At 44.1% G+C, this 22,963-nt stretch overlaps 2 protein-coding genes across 3 annotated transcripts; both read left to right on the top strand.

Moving 5' to 3' along the window:
- Positions 1 to 443: 443 nt before the first annotated feature.
- csrnp1b (cysteine-serine-rich nuclear protein 1b) lies at positions 444 to 13,046 on the top strand. 2 transcript variants are annotated; one of them, XM_056434439.1, is made up of 5 exons: positions 444 to 646; positions 6,812 to 7,004; positions 9,050 to 9,309; positions 9,415 to 9,711; positions 9,836 to 13,046. In XM_056434439.1, exons 2-5 carry the CDS (start codon positions 6,830 to 6,832, stop codon positions 10,784 to 10,786), a joined length of 1,683 nt encoding a protein of 560 aa, XP_056290414.1. In that variant the 5' UTR covers positions 444 to 646; positions 6,812 to 6,829; the 3' UTR covers positions 10,787 to 13,046. The 2 variants fall into 2 exon arrangements, with proteins under 2 accessions (XP_056290414.1, XP_056290416.1); XM_056434441.1 differs by lacking the exon at positions 444 to 646 and adding an exon at positions 840 to 975.
- A 3,208-nt stretch (positions 13,047 to 16,254) lies between these two features.
- On the top strand, positions 16,255 to 22,726 carry LOC130206102 (Golgi reassembly-stacking protein 1-like). Its single transcript, XM_056433852.1, has 9 exons — positions 16,255 to 16,456; positions 16,976 to 17,056; positions 18,306 to 18,509; positions 19,122 to 19,208; positions 19,314 to 19,444; positions 19,538 to 19,649; positions 20,065 to 20,182; positions 20,269 to 20,391; positions 20,691 to 22,726. The coding sequence occupies exons 1-9, from the start codon at positions 16,388 to 16,390 to the stop codon at positions 20,846 to 20,848; spliced, it is 1,083 nt and encodes a 360-aa protein (XP_056289827.1). The 5' UTR covers positions 16,255 to 16,387; the 3' UTR covers positions 20,849 to 22,726.
- The last annotated feature ends 237 nt before the right edge of the window (positions 22,727 to 22,963 follow it).

The following is a 22,963-nucleotide window of genomic DNA, read 5'->3' as shown; positions in this document are numbered from 1 at the left end:
TATATATATATACACACATATATATGTGTGTGTGTGTATCTGTACATCTGTCTGTCTAATATATCTATATGTTTATCTATCAAAATGTCTATATATATATATATAGACATATATCTGTGTGTCTGTCTGACTATGTGTCTGTATGTCTCTTATCTATCTAATTGTCTGTCTGTATTCACAAACTCACCACCAGAGGCTCCTGTAATGTCCCAAGGGTATAACTATTTATATTATAAAACGACTTTATTGTCTTTTCATATCATCATGCTAATACAATACATGGCCATATGCATTTCCTCGTGCAAGTATACAGCCACAGTCACATCAGGAGGAGGCAGGAAGCGGCGTGGGCAGCAGCCTCCCTGTGTCACCGCCTGCGTCAGACCAGACGCCAGGAGGGAGTTTTCCACTGACGAGAAGGGCTGCGCTCGTCGGCAGTCTGCTCCAGACAAGGGAAGCGCTTCAGCTGGTACGGAGCCCCGTGCGGCGCAGAGACGCAGACAATAGCACCGAGAGCGGTCTGTGTGCGGGGACAACGCGCTGTCTTTATTTGTGCCATTTTGGATTACTTCCACTGTTATCCCATCGGCTGTCTATACCCAACGCTGGTTCGGTCCCTCATGCTGATCGCATACTCCACTTGGTGGTGAGTAGACCCGGAGCGGAGCTGCATGTTGTGCTGAGTGAACACCGCATTGTGTGTGTTTAACCTCCGCGGAGGAGGGGAGCAAGTAGTTCGGACTGTGCTTCTCGTGAGTCGGGGAGGGAGGAGGGGGAAGAGGCATTTAAACGCGCTGCTGGTTGTGCGGTGTGACACTATGTTGGAACGGATACTTCTTGCTGGATTTGTTTGGAGACCCACTTCTTATGGTCATTTATGTTTTTAACTTGACGCTTTATTGTAAATATTGACTTGGTCGGCTGCTCGCGCGAAGTGAGTGAACTAATTTAGCGTCGCGGCTGCTTTACGCACAGGTGATCACAATTTTGATTTTATTTGTTGTGTGTGTGTGTGCAAAGGAATAAAACAATGTATTGATTTTGGCGAGATTCCAACAACCCGCTTTCGTTCCCGTTATTGATTAATAGACCGACCGCTGATCCATCGGCTCATCGGAAACTCCTCGGCTCGCAGCGGGAGCGCCGCGCTTTACATCGCGGTGTGGATTCATTAATGTGTGAACTGTTGATGAGGTCGGCTTTGTGTATTCAGCGCGTGCGTGAGGAGTTGTTCTTGTTTCACCTCCGCTGTGCTGGTGCGCCTCTTGTAACTCGAGCGACTCCTGAAGGCACTACATCTGAGCACACACACACAGCTGACAGGGCGGCTGTCATTAGAATTAGCATTAATCATGAGGAATGATCGGGTCACATGCCACAGGCCTCGCGACGTGAACGTTCGGCTACAGTGATTACAAAAAAAATATTATTTAAAAAAAAATCGTTTTATATTTTTTAATGATTAGGCCTATTCATTTTTTTTCTCTCGCCTCGTGCACGCTTGTTACGCTGTGAGCCAGGTGTGGACGCGGAATGTTGCGCCTCTTCATTGTTTGAATAATTCTCCCCGGCAGCACATGGATATTTCAACCATGATCAGAATTTGTGACGCAAAAAGAGAAACATGTTTGTGTGAATTCAATACAGAGGAAAGCAGCGAGTGCGCTCTCTGTTTGTTTATTTGCCAGATGATTATTCTCATTCAGAAGCTGTAATTAACGCATCATTTAGAAATGACACTAATCTGAAGCTCTTATTTTATAGAGCCAGACTATCTGTATTTTTATCATCGTCTCTAGCGCGACCTCATCCGGATCTTTCTTGGAATCATGTTTTCTGGAATTAGGCTACAGAGAGCTGAATGATCCTTTGTTTACAGAGGGGGGGATATGTAGCACTTGATGCTGAGCATTTCATGTGCTATTCAATTCCCAGGAATGTGCAGTGACGTTGAATAACTCCTCATCGCCACTTGTGTAGAATCATTTTAAAATATCTTACATTTTACACCATGACCCCTAAACATTTAAAATATACTGATCGTCTTAATCACAAGCAACCAAAGGTATTCACGATATTTGGAGGAATTTCAACAATGATAATTAGCATCCATACCTCCTGACTCTCCTCATCTCCATCATATGATTCTGTGCTTGCCAACCTTGTGGGGCCGGCAGCTGTCAGCATAGATGATCTGGATGGCCACTTCCTGTGCTCTGCAGTGTGCGTTTCACAACCTCAGGAAGCTCACACACACGTTTAGTGTCTGTCTCCCCAGCTGGGAGAGGCTGCAGCAGCCCTGCTGGGTTCAGACAAGGATGCCTGTGCCTCATTTCGGTCACGCAGGATGGCCCCCACGCTTTTGTGCCTGGAGACGCGAGAGGCGACGAGGGGAGGGGGGGGGGGGTGCAGGGAGTCTGCTGACGGTCTCCCTCACAGCACTGGAGAGCTCCCATCTGCTTTGTCCTCTCCCAGCATTCCATACTGCAAGTGTCCCAGACTGGAGCACGACCCCTGAACCCCAAACCACCTCCTCTCTTCTTCCCCCACACTAGCACACACGCGCACACGCCCACACTTGCACAGGCATGCACACACACTCACACAGCTGCATGCTTTGTTATAAAAAGAGATTTTTTTTTTATTACACATGGCAGTTTCTGATCAATGCAAATATGTAAGAGGAAAAAGAAAAAAAATCCCAGCTACATATATATATATTTGTTTTACTTCTTTAATATATTTGTTCAGTAGTAAGGTTAACCAGGAGTCAGTTTACACTTGCAGTCAGCCCTCTTGTTGGTTTACAATCTGAGTAAATGTACCTAAATCCACCAGAATCTGACTACTGCATAACATATTAATGACAGCTAAGGGCATGTGAGGTCCATGTGCAAGCTAATCCCCTGGCAGGTGTGGCCAGCAGAGGTAGCTCTCAATGCTGCCTTATGGGAGTCGGACTTTCCAGTGGTTAGCAGTGGAAAGCACATCTGGCTTAGATAGAGCCTGTGTTCTTCTCCCACTATTACAGCAAGAGAGCTGCTGCCAGAATGGAATTCCTGTGGCTTGAAGACATGACATTATTTATTTGTTTTGTACAATCCTCTCTCCTCCTTCCCACTACCTCTCCGTTTTGGGTTGGGAGTGTGCCCGGGTCGGGCCAGCGGAACAGAATGTCTCTGTGGCACAGTCACAGCGAGCGTTGGGCTCCAGTGAGAACAACAGGCTCATAGAGGAGCGAGCAGGAGCTCTCCCTGCTTTGTTCCAGCAGGTGGAGCGCTTCAGAGCGGCAGCTGAGTCTTAAGAAACGAGCCAGTGTTCCCCCAGCTGTGCACGCGCTGGAATCCGGCCCGACGTCACCTTGATGGCTCTGATCAATTACCCCCGTCTTCTCAGTGACGGAGCTGGAAGTGAGAGGTGCATTACAACGATGCTGAGAAGGGGGGGGGGGGGGGCGGCCTGCCCAGGCATGCACACGCACACTCCCATGTTCGTCATCATCACGTTTTATGAGCACTCAGACAGTCGATAATTCTGCACAGGGTTGCCAGTGCGCCATGTAAACGCTCTGGGCTGCATGGCTAAGTTTACTGGGACTTGTCCCTCCCACCCACTCAGTGTTAAGGGGCTGTGAGCTGCCCCTCTGGGCTGTGGGGCAGACGGGGTCAGTTTAAAAAAATGTTGTTGCACCACTTGAGGGCTTTCAGAGATGTTCCTGGACTTGCGCGTTTCCCTCCGTCGTCACGGGTTTCCTGTTTTTGTGTTTCCGATTACAGCTCTTGTGAAAATGAATGCCTTTTGTCAATTTGTGTTTGTTAATTTGGGAAACGTGATGATTCCACCGTAGTTTCCTCTTTTTAAACTGAAGCAAAGTGGTACCAATGTGTGCTGTTGAATGTTCTTAATGAGGAAACGTATTCTTCCCAGTTGGAATAATTTAAGGCTTTCTCCCAAAAAGAACTTGAGGAGCTGTCTGCAGATAAAATGGGGAAACAATTGGGATTCTGAATTCATATCAACAGCCTGTAGCTGCATGTATCAAGATAATCTTCTTGCACTGACATAGCTCTGTGTCTGACTCGAGCTGTGTAGTGCTTCTGGTGACAAATCTCCTCGCCAGAGATTTATCTCCCCAAGTCTGTGACAACTGGCGAGGGAGCACCTCGGCGGATGCGTCCTTTATCTGCCCGCCTGTGTGTGTGTGTGGTTGATGGAACGACAGTGATGCATAATTTAGTGTGCGTTGAAAACACGCTGCGCTCCCTCTCCGGCTCGGCTGTCCGATCACATCCACTCTGTGCGTCGAGCAGACATTCACAGGCACTGCTTTCTTGAGGAGCCGGCTCTGAATTCTTCTCTTTCATTTTTTCCCCTCTCCTTCCCTCCTCGCTTTTGCAAATGAGTAATTTGCACGATTGTTGTCTTCTCACCCCCCCCCCCCCTCCATCCATAGCTCCTTTTGACCTTGTTCTGTGGGTGCAGTGAGAAGCTCCAGATTGACTACAAGCCGTCCCCTTTGCCGGGATTAACCTCTTGCCATTGTTTCTGCCCGTTGAACAGGATTAACAAATCAATGTGTCAGGTAGACTGCAGTCAAGAGACAATGACCCAGTTCTGACACCGCTGCCCCCCCCCCCTCCCCTTCTGCCTCACTGCAGCTTTTAATTAAAAAGACTTTGCTTAGCTGGCGCGATGCACTCCCTTGAGGATGCCTCGTGGCTTTGTTTTCTTTTTCCTTTTTCTTTTTCAGGGAAAAGGGGCTGGGAGTGATGGCAAAAATGCAAGGTGAACCCATATGCGCCCCTCTTCTCTCACACTGAGATGTGTACGTTGTGGTGTGGCGCTGAGGACACTTGTTGTCTGATCAGCGATAAGCAACAGATGCTGCTCCCCAGGTGTTTCTAAATAGTTTCAAGGCAGATCCCATGATGCGATAATATTCGTAGCTGTGAGTAAATTGATGTATTGGAATTGAGCGATTGGCTTTCTCCTTGGTTCAGGAATGTAAAACGCTGACGTGGTCACAGCGTAAAGGACGCCTTTTCGTCCGCGCAGAGACGGTATGTGCCAGCTTGACCTATAGCAAGGTGATTCATTCATCATATGTGCTCTGGGGACAGCAATATCTGACTGCACAATAACAACAGCCCCCAGCTGTAAAGCTGCCCCCACTGCCTATTCAAAGGTGTCAGCCTCTTGCCCTTGACTCTGACTTCTCTTTCATCCTTGTCAAAAGGCAAGACCGGTTTTGCATAATTGCTCCCTGTCGCATGCTGAAAATGACGCTCTGCTTGCATACCTGCTTAGGCCCTCAATTCCTGATGCTTACATAACATCCTGATGAGACAACGCAGGCACACAGGTCACACATGAGTTAAAGTTACGTATCCTGTCTTTGACACAGTTAGTTGTCCTCTAAGGAGTACAGTGGTGACAAATTAGCCCGTTGGCAGGTCAGCGTGGTGTTTGTGTATCGGAGCTATATCGGGCTCATATTTGACATGCTTGAACCAATTTAAAGATCCCTAATCGGCAATTATATCGAGCCAAAAAAGCTAAAAATGACAGTTCCTGACAGACATGTCTCGCAAAATAACCAAAAATCAATTACACACTCGAGCTGCAGCAGCTGTAAACGATTTGACCAATATTCCAACCGACGGTTCAGTGGTTTACGGTGACATGATCTCTTTAGAGTAAGCCCCCTTTCCTTTCCATTCCATATTAGCGTAGGGAGTGTCTGCACTGGAATTGAGCCCAGTCATGTCTTCCCTCTCCTCTCACTTCCTTCCTCCGTTCCTCCTTTATTTAGGTTAACGGGGGCTCGGCCTCCGGACTCCTAGGATGACCCGTCTTATCTGGGAGTCGTCGTTGTCTTTCGCCTCCCAGAAGACGTGAAGAAGATTGTCTGTTGTTTGTCAGAGCCACGTGACGCGTGTGTCCCATAACCGTAAAACACAGCAGCAGTAAACCTTCCGTCTCATTCAACTGTTTTTCCCCGGGACATGCTGAGGTTGAGCTATGGGAGTATTATTTATTGACTGAAACATTTAACATTTAAAAGGTATCAACAGAGCTTGTTCAGAGAAGAGGTTTAACAGGTATTAGGTGAGTTGTTTTTGAAGATTAGAGGGTGAATGGCGTTCTCCCTCCTCATGATCATCTCTTTCTCCTTGTCTCACTATGCCTGCCTGTCTTTCCTTCTCAAAGGATTGATTGTTTTTATCGCTGAACCAGCAGCCTCTCTCGCGGGAGTGCCGAAAGAATGCACACGGCGGTTGCATAACAAAACATCTTGAATACGCGTAGCTGTAGATATTTACTATGACTGCCATGCGAACGCACCCAACGGGACAAGCGGCACATTGCCCTGGCTTTGGGCCTCTTATTTGATAGAGCTGATGATAGAAATTAAATGTCTATGACTAAATTATTATTTCTTCACCTCTGTGCTCGGTCCTTCTCTGTAATCAATGCATTTGCTGAGCCGATGGGATTTGGAAGAGGGTGAAGGGTCCAGTAATTGTTGCCTTATGCGAATAGGCCTGATTGATTGCTTCCTGTGCCGTGGCTAACTTCCACTCTCAGCTGAGTGCAGCAGGAGATTGGGAGGCACACGGCCGAGCTCCGGACCCACGTGGACCAACACCGCTGTAAATGGCCTGTGCAACATGCCGATGTTGTATATTCACTCTGGTTGTGTCGTATTACCAAATACTGTACATTCATAAGACCCAACTTCAGAGCAGTTATCAAAATAAATAATTGTGTCTAGTTTGCTGATTGCCCCTCCCTCTGCTCTTTCCTGCAGATTGTTCGCGCCAACGCCATGAGTGGGCTGTTCAAGAGGAAGTTTGAGGAGGTGGATGAGGACCCATGCTACTCCTCACCCTCCTCCTTCTCCTCCGCCTGCTCAGGCTGGGACTCTGAGGGGGAGAGCTGCTACTCGGACACCCTGGATTCCACTCCCAGCAACCCCAGCTCCCCGGCAACACATTTCAACAGTGAGTGTTCTCTTCCGCCAATAATAAATCATCGAAGGAGCTGATACATGGTACATGCTTTTGAATGCGTTCTTTAGCCTTGTCTTTACTGCTCCGCAGAGGCTCTGATAACCAACCCATACAAATGGGGTCGAGTTAAGGAATTTAGGCAGCTGGCAGCCGATGAAACATTTCATAGAAATGAAAGACTTCTGCAATGAATACCCCGTTTGATTTTATGCCCTAAAGCTGCGAAGTGGCTAATCGCATTATGCAGTGGCTGCTCACCTTGGTTCTGTCTCCGCCTTCTTCCCAGAGCCTTGAAGACAGACAGGGCCTCACCTTTCCTTGAACGATGCGTGTCCCAGCAGCTTCAGGGGGTTTCTGTCTGGACCTGGGTACGTCTGCTGGCCTCTAGGGGACCGGCCGGGTTGGAGAGGGATTGCAGGGGAGAAGGGCAAAACAGTTGTGGGATTTCCAGGACGGCGGGGCAGGGAGCCAGGAGGAGAAGAATGGCAGGTTGCCAAGGCTGGGAACACACAGAGCCTTGTCTGAAGCCCGGGCATGCACCCAGCACAGGTGCTGAAAGAGGCTGGGTGAAGGGATACGGAAAAAGGGGGGGGGTGGGACAATCAAGAAAGGAAGGCTTGCAGACACATCTAGAGAAGCAGATTGTGCACACCATTATAATCCGGTGTTTGTGTTGGACAGAAATTGGCCTGCCATTGTGAGGTGAAGGGGGAAATAACAGCCAGCACAGCTATCCCATTAAGAGGCAGCGGAGAAGGTATCATTTGTCTCCTGCTGGTGTTATAAACCTGACTGGATTTGATGGATGGGAAGCTGGAACTGGCAGTTTGTTTCATCTGTATTACCCCTCGCGGCAGATTTAGAGAGACATAGTAAGGCTGTTGTCTGTAACTGCTTTGGGGTATAAGGTTGGTTTTCTTCAATTATTGTACCAATTTGAGAGCAATGGTTCAGGGTGTGTCTCAGGTGTGTGAGACAGCAGAGAGAGAGAGAGAGAAAGAGAGAGAGCTGGCCGACAAAATGGGAATCTACACGGAATTCCCCACCATGAGGTGTAATGTTAGAAGAAGAAAAAAATCTGCAGAGGAAAAAGTTGCGTTTCTTAAAGGCTCCAAAGTCGTGTTTAATATTCCTCAGCAGAGGAATTTACGATAAAGAACATATGGTTCCACTTTCATTCCCATATGGTTTTATTGTATTTGTCTGAGGATAGAAAGATGGTTGGTTGCTTTGAGTCCTGAATGTTTTTAACAGAGAAAGGGTTTTTGCCTCCTCGGATTGTCAGCTTGCAGGGAGACCAGGGTGAGTTATTATTCCTGTCCAGAGACGACATTTCCATCCTCCACCTCTTCCGGAAGCCCCGAGCCTTTACTCGCCCAATTGTGATCCTGGCAGCGCTGCTTCCTCCTCTGTGTTGGCCACCACAGGGAAATTCCAGAGCTGGGTGGTTTCTGTCCTACAGTAGGACGAAAAGAAACCAAGCCGAGAGGATTGTTGTTAGTTTAGGTTTCACTTTACAGGATGTAAGTGTGTTGAACTGCTGTTAGCAGTGTCTTTTAATTGGGTACATGATAAGGCTTGGTTGAGGATAGGGCAATGAATCAGAGGGGTGTCCTGTTACAGTCTGTTCAGTATGGTTGGCACACTCTGCATGGCGTGGCATTCTGCCATCTAGTGGCACATAAAAGCAATTGAGGCAGTTCAAAAAGAATGCACGAATGCTCTATTCATCACGCTACTCCCCTTCGTGGACGAGTTTTGAAAAAAAAAAAACATTTTTTAAAATGGTTTATTTAATAAGGGACAGTGCACATTGATAAAAACATTGCAGTAAATGTGCCAGAGTTAGCCAAGAGGCTATTTTTCATCTGTAGTCCCAATGTTGCTGATGTTAAGAACAAACCTAAAAACATAAGATTGCAAATACAATCTACAGATAAAGCAAATAAAATAGGGGAGAACAATGTTAAAATGGACAGAATAAAAACATAATGTCAGAGAGTTGTATCCTCAATCTATTCTTTCTCCATCCACAGCAACGTCCATCCTTAAGAAATCCAAGCGAGCGCGGCGGGGCAACGTGACCTTTGACCAGGTGACGGTGTTCTTCTTCCCCCGGTGCCAAGGCTTCACCAGTGTTCCGAGTCGCGGAGGGTGCACTCTGGGCATGATGCAGCGACACAGCGTGCTCCGCACGTACACGCTTGCCGAGTTTGCGGTGGAGCAGCGTCTCCTACGCAGGGAAAAGGTCCTCAACCGACTCAGGGAGGAGAAGCTGGAGGCTCTCAAATTAAAGGTGAGCAAAGATGCCTTCAAGTGTATCGGATCATTTGTTAAAATAAAAAAAAAATCCCTAAATTCTGAGATGCAAGTTCAATGCAACAATTTGTTGTCTCTCCAGCTGACTAAGAATGGCACCCAAGAGAACGAGGAGGCGGAGCGCCTGACGGTGGACGACATCCCCGAGCAGGACGTCGACATCAGTGGGGCCAATTTGGACGAGGGCTATTTCCTCCAGCCGTACCCGCCCAAATGCCGCTACGCACTGCTCAAGGCAGCCGGGATGAAGAAGATCGACAAGGAGGAGAAGAGGCAGCTGCATGAGCTGAGAATCTCCAGGGAGAACTGCGGTTGCGACTGCCAGGGCTTTTGCGAGCCTGAGACGTGTAGCTGCAGCCTGGCCGGCATCAAATGTCAGGTAAGCCAAAAACAACACCTAAACCGCGGTTCAACAATAAGGGCTCCAAATCACAACACCACGGGGACTTCTTATCCATATTTTACAAGTAATTGAACTCCTTCCTTCTGCTCCCCGCATGCAGATGGATCATTCCTCGTTCCCATGCGGCTGTACCAAGGACGGCTGCGGGAACACAGAAGGCCGTATCGCGTTCAACTCCACGAGGGTCCAGACGCATTACATCCACACGATCATGAAGCTGGAGCTGGAGAAGAGGCTCGAGGAGCAGTCGTGCACCGAGGAGGTGAACACCTTGCCAGCGGTGCCCTCCTTCCCCTTTAGTTCAGAACTAGCGGCAGCTGGAGAGAACAGTTGCAGCAGCGATATGACGGACTTATCGGACTCGTCTGGGCAGAGCGAGGACTCTGAGGCGGGCGAGAGCCGGTGTGAGCGTCGCGCACAGCTGGATGTGGATGAGAAGGGCCTGAAGCGCATTTTGAGCTTCAGCGACACGGGGAACGGCTCCAGAAGTAGCAGGGAGGGTGGCGACTGTAAAAGCATTCGCTGCCCAGATCAGCAGCAGCCGTGCACGGAGGCGTTTAGTAGCTTCAGCATGGTGGACTTTGCGGACGAGAATGACAATATAGATGCCACGCTGTTGGACGATCACACGGACAATCGAGCTGCAGCCATCTCAGAACTTTTGGACGATAACGCCAACCAGGGAAACGGCCTGTTCCATGGCAGTAGTGTGCCACACACGCCCTCCCCGACCGTCGACCGCTCGGCAAGCTACAACATGGACCTGAGTCTCTCTTCGGAGTCCGACCTGGAGTTTTTTGACGGTTTCCCCTGCTTGGGGCCCAGCTCGCTCTACAACTCCCTCAAGGAGTACGAACACATGGACAACTTTTTTCAGTTTCAGTTTCCTAGTTACTCCAGCCTCCCTCCGCCGAGCGACCCCGGGACCTGCCTCCTGGAGTCGCTGATTGGCCTTTCAGAATCCGTTCCAGAACCCCCTGCCACATTTACAGACAATCAGCTGTTGGAGGAAGCCATGAAGTTGTCTGTGATGGAGTCTGTGAAAGTTTGACAAAAGGTGAAAATGTGTGGACGGTGCAAGAACAAAGACAGGAGTTTTGGAGGGGACCGAAGAAATGCACATAAGAAGTCAATGTCGACGTGATATTTGGAGGAAGCTGTGATTTCCCCTCTTGCCTAATAAATGTTCAAATTCAAGACTTGCCTTCAAAACGTTAGCAAAGCAGTTTGGGATTATTGCTGTGAGAGATGGCAGCTAGTGTTAAAAGTGAAAAGATGCAAAACGGAGATCAATTTGACCAGGCCTACAGAAACCAATGACGGCTCTCAGTTCCTAAGAAAGCTCTTTTAACCAAACCAAGATCAGCATCCAGATGGTAAACAGGAATCCACCTTAACCGGGGCCAGGCTGGGAATCTCTACACAGCTGAATGTGCACCTCAGGGAATTTTTTCTAGCTTTCTAGCTTTTGGAGGCAATGTATGGTGACCATTGCTGTGATGGCCTTCATATGGAATCTGAGTCAAATCACAACAAAGTCCTGTTCATGTTTTCCCTTTGGGCTTACGCCCAGATGACTTGAGTATAGGGTCCTCCCTGTGTTGAATCTTGGAGCTAGTGGACTCTTTCTCCTCAAGATCTCCTTTAAGGGTCTTATATGGTACACAAAATCCCTCTAAAAGCTCCTCGATCAGCACTTTATCTGTGAAAATAGTTATGTATGAATAGGCATTGTTGTGGTTGTATGGGATCGATTCAACAGTCAAACGCTAAATTATGGCGTTTCTTAATTATGAGCTGGGTAACTAGAAATAATGCTGATGCCATTTAAAGCTGTAGCTTGTATTGTCTTTATTGCTTTTGTTTTAAATTATTTCCTTCATGATATTATTCTATTTATTTCCGATAAACGCCTACTTTCACTCGAGAAGCACTGTGGTTTGATATTTTCACCTAAAAGTGCAATCTTCCTTCCTTCTTTCCCATTTCATATTAAGTCATTGCTATGGGAAATGGGACCACAAGTCCATCAGAAAGTATTTAATATCTATTCTCTTTTACATTTTACCTTTTTTTTGTAACTTATTACATCATCATTTCATTTAGCTATTTAATTTAAGACATTTTGGCAATAAAATGGGGTGTTGTGAAGTTTACTGGATGTGCCTGCTTATCAGGGGAGCCACGCCTGCCAATGGTGTGTGCACAGTGCTTCCATTTAAGCTTTGGGACTGAAAACTGTGGAATCTCCCGAATCACTGAAACTAAATTATGGGTCTATTGTATCGCTGCCTATAATGTAACAATAGAAAATTACACGAATATTTTGTAACTAATTTATGTAGGGTGAAAAAAAGAATTCTAATCACTTACAAATTGAATATTTTATTAAGAATGCGAAATGAGTCATTTTCAATCTGGGAGAAGCTTTGTAATATATGAATTATAGAGAAATGTATACTTATGAAGGTTATCGCTCTCTAGCGTTCTAAAGTATTTTTAATAGGCAGACTTATGGTTAGATATCTTAGAAATGCCACTAAAAAAAATTGCAAAGATCAATTTGATTGTATTCTGAATTGCTTGGAAGTCTGTGACTTGGGTTACAATATGTACTACATACCACATGTAAAGGGGTTTTGTGCATAACAACTGCATATATTATACAGTTCTTATTACATACAAACCCTAAGAAAATGAAGCGTTGCCTCATTCATAATAGAACAAGACCTTTCAAAGGTGATTCTGTCACCAGTGTGAACACTTGAGGACACGAGAGAGTTGATGTACATATCTCACCCTTTCTACGGCTGTTTCAACAGCCTTTCTGGACCCTTTAGAAAATATGCATGCAGGTCCTGTTTGTTAAAACTTGTTCTGATTAATTGTATACTTTGAAAAAGTGCTGAGTGCACATTGGAAATGTATTATTCGCTTTTTGCTTTTTTAATTACTTTGAAATCCATCCGATATATGTTCTTATGCCAAGAAGAGGGCACTGATTTTTGCAAGCAAACATTTGTTTCTCTTGTATAAAACATCAATTCTCATAAAGAAATGGCAACAGTGAGTGTTTATCAATGTAATGTATTACAGTTCAGCTTTTTTAAAATTTTATTTTCAAAAGAACGTGTCTTACTTTTTTGCCTTTTGTGTTGTACATATTTCTGCTTGAATGGTCCTGCAGAGCAAACAAAGCTGCTTTATTTTTTACATATTCACACTTTAACCTGCTGTTAAAAAAATACTTTCATCTAAGCCATTTTGACAGCCTGTCCCTCCAAATAATAATAAAAAAAACATTTTCTAAATGCTGTTTGTCATATGCTGATTTTGTTACAGTTAAATGTTAAGGCAGTTTAAAGGATAAGCAAACTTAGCTGTCTTTGATTTATCATATGCATATGTAGACTTGCTAACTGAAAACATGTTCAATGGTTTCACGTACTTGCCCACTAAAATCTGTAGATTTTCTATAGCATTCAGTAGATTCTTCATGTTTCTTTTGTTGTAAACCACTGGATTTCATCTGTGGCTTTTGGTCGCCTTGGATAAGAGAAAAACACTTCGTATGATGTCATGCTGTAGTCTCTTGCATGACGACCACCACAAACATATGGCCTGCAATCCCAGACAAGACGGAAATGTCGGGGCCAGTGACTGCATATAGCGCACATTTGGCCGCCATACAAACATGTGGTTCTTGTTAAGCCTTTAGGTAGATCTTGCAATAATTATTTTTGGTTCTCTTTGATCTGACTACAATCAAAAAGGCTTTGTGTCCATGCCGCTTTGCCACTTAAGTCTAGACCTAATATAAGTCCGGTCCCTTTGGTTGTTCTTCTTAATCATCAGGAATGCTTCGTTAACAATCTTTCATCTACTGGGGTTGCAGATTGGGAGGTCAGAAAATCTGAATCGTCACCGTTTCTTCTTCTGTTGGCCACATGACCCTTAAAATGTGTCCCAATTTGGAGACTGGTTGTAATTAAAGTAGGTTACTATGGTATGGTGAGCATGGCATTAATTCTAAACATGAACCACTGTTGCCACCCTTTGGCTAAATTAAGAACTACATTAAGAAAACATTCACTGAACATGTGACAGAGATGCACATGAATTTAACTTCACCCATTATTTGACAGCATACATTCCATTTGAAATCTATCCTACAACCTGGGGAGAAAATACATCAAGAAATAAAAGTCAGGCAACTAAAATCTGCAGATGAAGACATGTTTCGGATTGTGTCATAGAGGTATTGGGAGGCTCACTGAATATATCCAGTTTAGGAAAGAAGAGACCCTGGTGAAGACTGTGGGTTTTGACACTTGGTTGCACTCTCCAGATGGACCGTAACTGACAACACCGTGGACTCTCCAAGCTCCATCTGTGAAACAGCTCAGGGGACCTCCGGAGTCGTCCTGGGACGGGTAGCAACAAGAACAGACATAAGAGAAGAGAGTCCAGCTTGAAGGCCGTGGGATGAGAAGTCGGACGTTACCTCTTACTCAACCTGTTTTATACGGCTTTTACTCAGGTGGAAATCTGCCGCTAAAGCAGAACCAGTGACAATTAGAGTCGCTTAAAATGTGCCTTAGGTTAAAAAAATTGAAAAATTATCTACAAGAAATGAACACTTGTATGGTCATGGTCTTGCATTAAGGAACATCAAAAACAGTATGCACACATATGTTTGCTTTACCTGGCAACCTGATATGACCACATCCCCTCTGGCACATGTCATGGATCTCAAAGCAACGCTGCCCCACCTGTCTGGCTGGGAGCAGACTGCGTGCTCCACCACCTGCACGATGGCACACAGGCTTCCGCCTTCATGTTTGTGTTAGTTGCACATAAATAGTGTGCATGGGACATATAATATTACTGTGCTCTAAACAGCATACTTTTTCTTTTCACTTTTTAGTACATCCTGCAGCTGCCCTAACAAAGCATGTGTTGTTGCATGCAGTGTGCAATGCAATCAATTGTGACATACGACTTCATCAGAACACTGCTCCTTGAACTTTGACAGTTACTCTACATTGGAGTGCCGCGGACTTTAAACTTCAGCTTCATCTTCATTTCTCTGTCTCTTTCTCCAAAGATTTGACTCCAAATTAATAGCTGACCGGTGAAGTTTACAATAAAGCACTTGTATTTATCTAACATCTTCCCACTCCTGTAAAATTAGCCTCAAATGCCTCTCCAAGGCATATCCAAAGTAAACTGAAAGCTGTTCCCAGAAAGCCTCATTTGAGAAATTGAGGGAGAGCTCTCGTAAACCTTTGGTGCAGTTTTTTTCTGTATACATTTATCCTGTATATTTAGGTTTCTGAAATCGAAAAAATAAAAAGTGGCGGTCAACTCAAGTTACACATGGTAGGTTGTCTTTCGAGTGAGTATCTTCTGGCTGCTGATGCAGTCTAGGTCTGGTCTGTTTAACAAAGTGATGTTGATGTAATGTTCCATTATACAATTATATTCAAACTAAAAAGGTGCGCTCAGTAGAGTGTGTGTAACGACCACACCGCTGTATTTTTTTGACATCCCGATCGCTGTGCGGCCGAAGACGAGAGTTCTCCAGCTGATAGAGCTTTAAATAGAAGTACTTGGAGGGTTGTTTTAGACAAAAGTGGGCCTTGACATGGTATTACACACACCCACACAAGAACACACACACACACACACACATACACACTCAAGCACGCACACACACTTTGCCTCCATTTTCAAACAACGCCCTCAAATCAATAGCCTGATTGAATTTGGTTCTCTACTTCTTGTTCATGTTGCTTTAACTTCCTGATCCAATGTGAGGTCAAAGGCCAGGGATTCCGTATGTGTACAGATTGAAAAGCTCTATGAGGCAACATTTGTCATTTTTAATATTGGGCTCTATAAAATAAACTGAATTAAATTGTAAATGAAAGTTATAACCGGCTCTCTGAGGTGCAACCATGATGCTGAACTGCGGCCCACGGTGAAAATGAGTTTGACACCTAAATCAATGAAACATGGAAGATAAATAAACGATTTACGTTCAGCTAGTGCTGTAGGTGTGTTCTCTCTATTGGAACATAACTATGTAACCAAAATGTAAACTCTTCCCGTGTGAAATCAGGTAATATGTTTATTTCACGGCGTCCGATTCAATTTCATTGTAACCTTATGTTAGCTAAAGAGCTAACCTAAGTCAATTTAACGAGAACAAAACACAGTCACAGTGTTGACCTTTTAGATTTGTTCCGGTATATGTAAGACTGAACTGCCAAACATATTTCTCAGGACATTATGTATTAAATATCCAAATGTATTGCGGACAATGCACATGTATCCTGAATAAAAAAAAGCATGTGCAACAGCGTTATATGTTGCTAGGCAACCGTGTGGCAAACGGCAGACAAGGACAGCTAGTCAATCGCAGAGTGCATGACGTCATCATGGCAATCAATCTTAGTACGGGCTCGATGTTTCTGACATCTTTATGTATTATCTTTGCCTTGCTCTGAAGCGGCTGCTCGTCAACCTGCTTCCGACATTCGTGGCTAGCGAGCTTGAATCGGCTACATAGCCTTCAGTAATGCCTTCCAGCGTTGCTCTACCTCAGTGACATTACGTCTGTATTACTTAACAATAACTGTCGCGGGCAATGGGTCTGCAGCAGAGCTCGTTCTTGTCGGGGAACGTGGGAACGCACAGTGGATATCATGTCCACGGGGTACGTATCGCAGTGCAAGGTTAGCCAACAACCCTGAGGAACGTTACAGCTCGCTTTCCCATCTTTAGCTCACGGATTTTCTCACTCGTCTATTGTTAGTCCTGGACAAAGGTCGCTGCGTTTAGCTGCAAAGAAACACAGTCACTCGTTTTTAATTGTCGGGTTATTATGTGTCGTAACTCGCGACACCTTTCATGGTGTCCGCCCATGATGAGGTGGCATTTGGCATCCGCCCAGACTGTTATTTGCCTTTGCTGGAACACCGTCATTGTTCAGAAGCCGCCCACTGCGGAACCGGATACGAGGAACCTCCGGATACGTGAAACCGGTCGTTACGGTTCCATTATCAACCTGTCAGCCATGCGATACCTCGCAACGAGGCTCCCCCAAACTCTGGCCAAATGCAATATCTTTAGTTGACACATGGGGGCGACTCACTGTACCCTTTATGTCAAATCAGCTGTACAGCCATGGCCAGATCTCATATGTTGTTTTTGTTTTATTGTTATCATATTTCAGGTTCAAGATGACTCGCCAGCTCTGAGGTCTGGTCTGGAGCCCTTCTTTGACTTCATTCTCTCCATAGGAAACACACGCCTTGTAAGTTGAATATATTGAGGTTTTGAATGTCCACTTGCCACCTATGGATGCGCCCCTATGTGTGCTATGACAGGCCTTAGTGCACACTAGTCACACTAGTTATGAAGCACAGACAGACGCACATCAATTGGTGTATTACCAACAATGTGTTGGATTTTACGGTTTCGGAGTTCCTGAGGCTGTTGTGTTTGGAACAACTCCTTCTCTCTACAGGACCCTTAGAGAGGGTCAACTCACCAAATGTAAATGTATTACCAAACTACACGCGTTGATTAACTAAATGGCATTGAGGACTAAATTAATTCAGCATTTTAATGAATGCAATCAGAGAAAGTGATTATTGTATGTCGCTGTGGATGTTGACGTATGAAATGTTGCCATTTACTTGATGAGGACTTTTTCTGTGATGAGTTTTATCTTTTCAATTTAATGGAACTCAGCTGGAGAGAGATCCAACATGCAACCATGTAGCTCTACATCCCACGGTGTTGGTATAACTTCATTTATGAAAATCCACTGATCTTTCCCTGCAGTGGCATTTTGAGCTCTTATCTATAAACTGGCATGAGTGTAGAGCTAGATATTTGTCAACTGTCTTAACCCTTGTGTTGCCTTAGGGTCATTTTGACCCGAATCAATATTACACCCTCCCCCCGCCTTAGGATTAATTTGACCCCATTCAATGTTTAATGTCGGTGTTCTTTCGGTAGTCAACAAACAAACATAAAGTGCCTCACACTTAAACTTGGAAAACAATATTAATTCTAATAATTTTCTGGAGGTTTTAATTGCTGGCGTCAAATTGAACCCAAAGGGTAAAATATGTTAGTAAATATAAAGGTAACAGGAGGGTGAAACATTGAATCAGGTCAAAATGACCCAAAGGCGGGGGGAGGGTGTAATATTGATTCGGGTCAAAATGACCCTAAGGCAACACAAGGGTTAAGTCTTATGTGAAGTTAGAGTTGTATATACTATTTTACGCTACACCAACGATGAACTACTGTGTTTTGGTTCGGTCCCTTTAACTCATTTCGGACTGTTTGAAAACAGGTTGATGTGTGTTTCTGTGCTGCGTTTTTACTGCAAAAACCCTTTTGTTCTGTTCCCAACAATAACATTTAAACATCAGGTCTGAATTATAACCTGGGCCGTAGACTCTGCTTTCATCTCGTGTTGTGTTCTTTTCCATGAAAACTGGTTTGACGTCCTTGCGCTCACACAGCTGGAATTTCTCTTGTTTCTCCAGAATAAAGAAAGTGACTTGCTGAAAGATCTTCTAAAAGCCAATGTGGAGAAAGCAGTCAAACTTGAAGTGTACAACTCTAAAAGTCAGCGGATGAGGGAACTGGAGGTGGTACCCAGTAACATGTGGGGTGGTCAGGGTCTACTGGGCGCCAGTGTCCGCTTCTGCAGCTTCGAAGGAGCCAATGAGAACGTTTGGCACGTCCTGGTAAGTAAAGCCTTAATACCGACTATTCTTTAACTTCATCTGTTTACAAAATAGTATATTTATTCTGTATGTATATATAATATTCAGTTATTGTAGATTCTTTACTTGTTTTACTCTTTATTATTTATATCTGTTGATTTTTATCTTTCGTTGTTACTATGTTTTACACTTTACCGGTTTGCTGCTTTAATCCTGTAAATGTCCTCACTGCGGCATATTTTATATTTTACTTTGTATACTTCTTGTATACATCTATATCTTTCATCCCTGTTTTTTATATTTTATTATTATTTTTTATTCTCGTGTGTTTAGTTTATTGGTGCTGCTACTGCTACGACAAATTTCCCCTTGGGGATTAATAAAGTATTTATCTATCTCTATCTATCTATCTATCTTATCTTCTCTCAACTCCTTCTGGCTTGATATAAAACAGTTTATTGTTTGAGCCAGCACGTTTTTCTTTTAGCATTTTCATTTAAGTTGGGAGAAAAGTGCCAGGGAATCCTCACCATTATTAAAGTGAGATATACTTGTCGGGTTGGAACACCAAATGGAAGAATGGTGGTATGTTGAGATTTAAATATGAACGTCTTCATAACCATCCCTTTTCAGGATGTGGAAGCCAATTCTCCTGCAGCATTGGCCGGCCTCATTGCCCACGATGACTTCATAGTAGGAGCTGACCAGGTGTTGCAAGATGTAAGCTTTTTAAATGTTTTATTCATACAAAAGGTTATATTATGATCCTATTATTCCTGACCAAATGCTGTGAAAGATCTTAAATCCCTGTCGTTTGTGTTGCAGTCAGAGGATTTCTTTTCTATGATTGAAGCCAATGAGGGGAAACCTCTGAAGCTGCTGGTGTACAACAAACAGACCGACCAATGCAGAGAGTTGTTGGTGACTCCAAATGGTGCATGGGGAGGAGAGGGAAAGTAGGTATCATGTCACCTGTAGTGTGTGTACATATGTGCAGACACAAGACACATTTATAATAATACCCTTGTTTTGTTTCTCTTGAATTGTAGCTTAGGCTGTGGCATTGGCTATGGCTACTTGCACAGAATCCCAATGCGTCCAGCTCTGCCTCAATCCTCTGTGATTGACCTGGAAGAGCTGGTTGCAAGCGACCCCGCTGAGGTACACGGGATCACATCTTTATTTTCTTAAATGTCCCCGGGTAGATCTGCACTTCACACATTTCATTTGCACTGCACACATACACACACTTTGCATTTTGCACACTGTCTATATTTAATATTTTTTTATTTGATTTGATTTGTCATTGGTGTTGTGTGTTGTGTATGCATGTGTGTTGTATATGTACATATATATTTTGTTTTGTATTTTACTTTGTATACTTCTATATCTTTCATCCCTGTTTTTTATATTTTGTGTTTTGTTTTTTATTCTTGTTTTTTATTCTTGTGTGTTTGGCTTATTGGTGCTGCTACTGTGACGACAAATTTCCCCTTGGGGATTAATAAAGTATATATCTATCTATCTAGTTGGATAGTTTCTTCCCTTATCTAAAACACACGTTCTTTCTTCGCAGGTGCCTCCAGTGGAGGCATGTAGCCCCTGTAGCGTCGGGGAAATAGATTTGAATCAAATCGAAGAAGCTTTGCAGGACATGTGTACACACTCGTCAACTCAGCCAGATGTGGACTTAGGCAAGCAGACTTTTAAGAAGCATCCATTTGTTTTCATTGTCTGATTCAGTTGACCTGTTGACCGGAATAAAATCTATGAATTGCAGATCTTTCCAACATACCCAAAGCAATTACTCCAGACTTGTCCGACACGTTTTCCACCGTTGATATGGGCCAGAGCTCCATGTTGGCTAATTATGGAGACGACTCTGGTGATCAGTGTAGCTTCGGTAAGTACCTCTAACCACTACAGCTAATTTAATTGTGCAGATGAAAGGAACAATTACATGTTTTCAATGCCACCAAGCTTGAAACTATAAATGTTTTAAACCGGCTATTGTTTGCACGTCTGGGTTCAATGACCCAGTTGGTAAACTATTTTCTACTTTTGTCATATAAAAACATCCCAAGTGATAGATTTATGAATGTCTGTGCAACACAGCTAAAACAACAGCAGCGTATTTCTAAAACAACGTATCCTAAGGTGTAACCTTCCTCTAACTGCTTCGTTGTGTGTATTTCTTGACAGATAACTCATCTGTTGACCAAATACCTTCATGCCTAGAGAGGGACGAGGAATCAGACATCCAGGAGACGGAGCGTGAGGATGCCTTTGACCCGATCACTCGCACTTCTCTGAGCACAGAGGGTGACCTTGCAGGCCTTGAGTCACTACAGAGCACCTGAGTGACGCGAGTATCCCAGAGGTGCAACATCCTAGTTCTGAGCCCTCAAGCTCAGTGAATATTATTGAAGAAGAGACGTCTGAGACTGATGCGTCCGACAGCTAGGAAGGCCAGAGGATGAGCGATCTGTTCAACTCGTAACTGATTAATCATTAGAGGGGATTCAGAGCACATCCAGATACAGAACGCTTCCATTATGATTGTAAGTTACATCACCGCAACTATGTTTTCATTTCTAAGAGTTTATTTTTATTCAGGTGCCATTGCTGCATGCTGAATTGCACATTTCAGAGAGATAGTAAGCTGACAGGAAATAATGTACTCTTTAATTTCGGCATACTGTTTCAACATAAAGTATGACGCCTGAGTTGATTCTTAGCTGCTGGTTAAAGTCATCCTAGTTTGCACTAAACAGTCAAAGGGGAATAGTATTTGATTATATATTATGTTTTGTAGTTGCTCTGACGAAATCACCTGCTGAATAGTATGAAACGCTGTGAGAAAAAAACAAGTTTGAGCTGGAGATCCATCATGTGGTTTCGTTTGGGGTGGAGGATTTTATTTTTGAGATGAGTATACGGGAAAAGATTTCTTAATCTCAGGCATTTACCATTTATGCCACTTGGCCTTGCGTTTCATTTTAAATACCCGCCTTATTACCCGGTTTGACATTTGATTGGTGTGAATGAGTGAGCCATGATTGATGCAGCTCTCTCATTGTATTCCGTTTCTTCTCTTTATATCGGTTTTTAATTAATTTATGTTTCCGATTTTAATGGATGGACAAAACTAAATCAATAATTTATAAAAAGATGTTCAAGATAAACCTGCAGTAGTCTTTTTTTACCCTAGTTGGTGTATGAATAACTACAATGATTAAGTCTCAGCATTTAGTGTAACCACTGAAGATAAGTATATATATATATATTTCACTCTTTACATGTTATACAATCTTGACGTCACTTCATGCTTTGAGACAGCAGGTGTCAGCAGACACCTCATTATAGGTCAGGAATCAGTGTTCTGCCATTAAAAATTGCTGTCAAATTGTAGGCGGTCTGCATCATATCAGCAATAAGGAATGGCGACATGAAGCCGTTCTATATATGTGAAAGAAAGTCATCTCCTCTGTGAACTCTTCAGGGATTTGTTTGTTTCGGTGGAGCAGGAGCAGCTCGCATACGGAGGGAAACGTGACAGCGCTGATGCTCACACAGCCAGTGACATGATGCATCATTTGTACCATTCATATCTTCCAATGCTGCATAGATATAGCTTCATTACCTTCTGGGTTTGCTGGGAAATCCCTCTTCAGCAGCAAATAGGAGATATAAACAAAAAGAATACAGATATTCAGACATAAGATGGTTCTTTTGCTCGTGATGTAAAGACCTTTTGTTTGCATTTAATGTTTCTATTTGATCTCACCCCCTGTGGATCCTTGGGGTATGCAGCATCAACCATTACTGATAGCACTCACACTCACACACACACACACACTATAATGTATTCTCTCTTTTGCTATCCTTTGTAATTATATATCAGAATAACTGAATGAGACCCAGAAAATGCAAAAAAAGAAAAAAGCTTAGCAGCGAAGCTACAGTAACAGAGGGAATACGCTTCAATTATTTACTGGGACCCTCCTCAGTTGAAGCGGGGGATGGGCATTAAGGGAGAGAAAAGACTGTGTGGGAAGAAAGAGATGCGTTTGTCTTCATCCAGCAGCGAGCCAGCGCTGCTCCTCTGGAACACCTGTATGTGTGTTATATTTCTGAGATGAATATGTCGCAGCTCAGTGGCTTTAACTCTGCCTGCACTCTGAAATGTAACATTAGCATTGTTTTTGCAGAAGAATAAATGCCTCAAATCGACAGCACACAGCTGGTGTTTTTCGTTTCTCCTCATCTTCGGGTGAATCCGCCGTTTCATTGCCTCCATGTTCCGTTTGCAACATGAAGATAGCTTCATTCCAGGAAGCAGCCTGAGGCAAGAGCCGGCAGCTGGGTGCCCGGGGAAGCCGAGAGGTGAAGCTCGAAGGGGGCCACCGCTGGAGGAACATGCTTTGCCTTCAGCTTCTCCCTTTTTCTGAGACCGTTTCAAAGGACACTGTGAC

The sequence above is a fragment of the Pseudoliparis swirei genome, chromosome 16 (assembly GCF_029220125.1).
Source record: "Pseudoliparis swirei isolate HS2019 ecotype Mariana Trench chromosome 16, NWPU_hadal_v1, whole genome shotgun sequence".
Taxonomy (NCBI): Eukaryota; Metazoa; Chordata; class Actinopteri; order Perciformes; family Liparidae; genus Pseudoliparis; species Pseudoliparis swirei.
The sequence above is the reverse complement of the archived record's forward strand: the minus strand, read 5'-3'. Positions and strand labels throughout refer to the sequence as shown.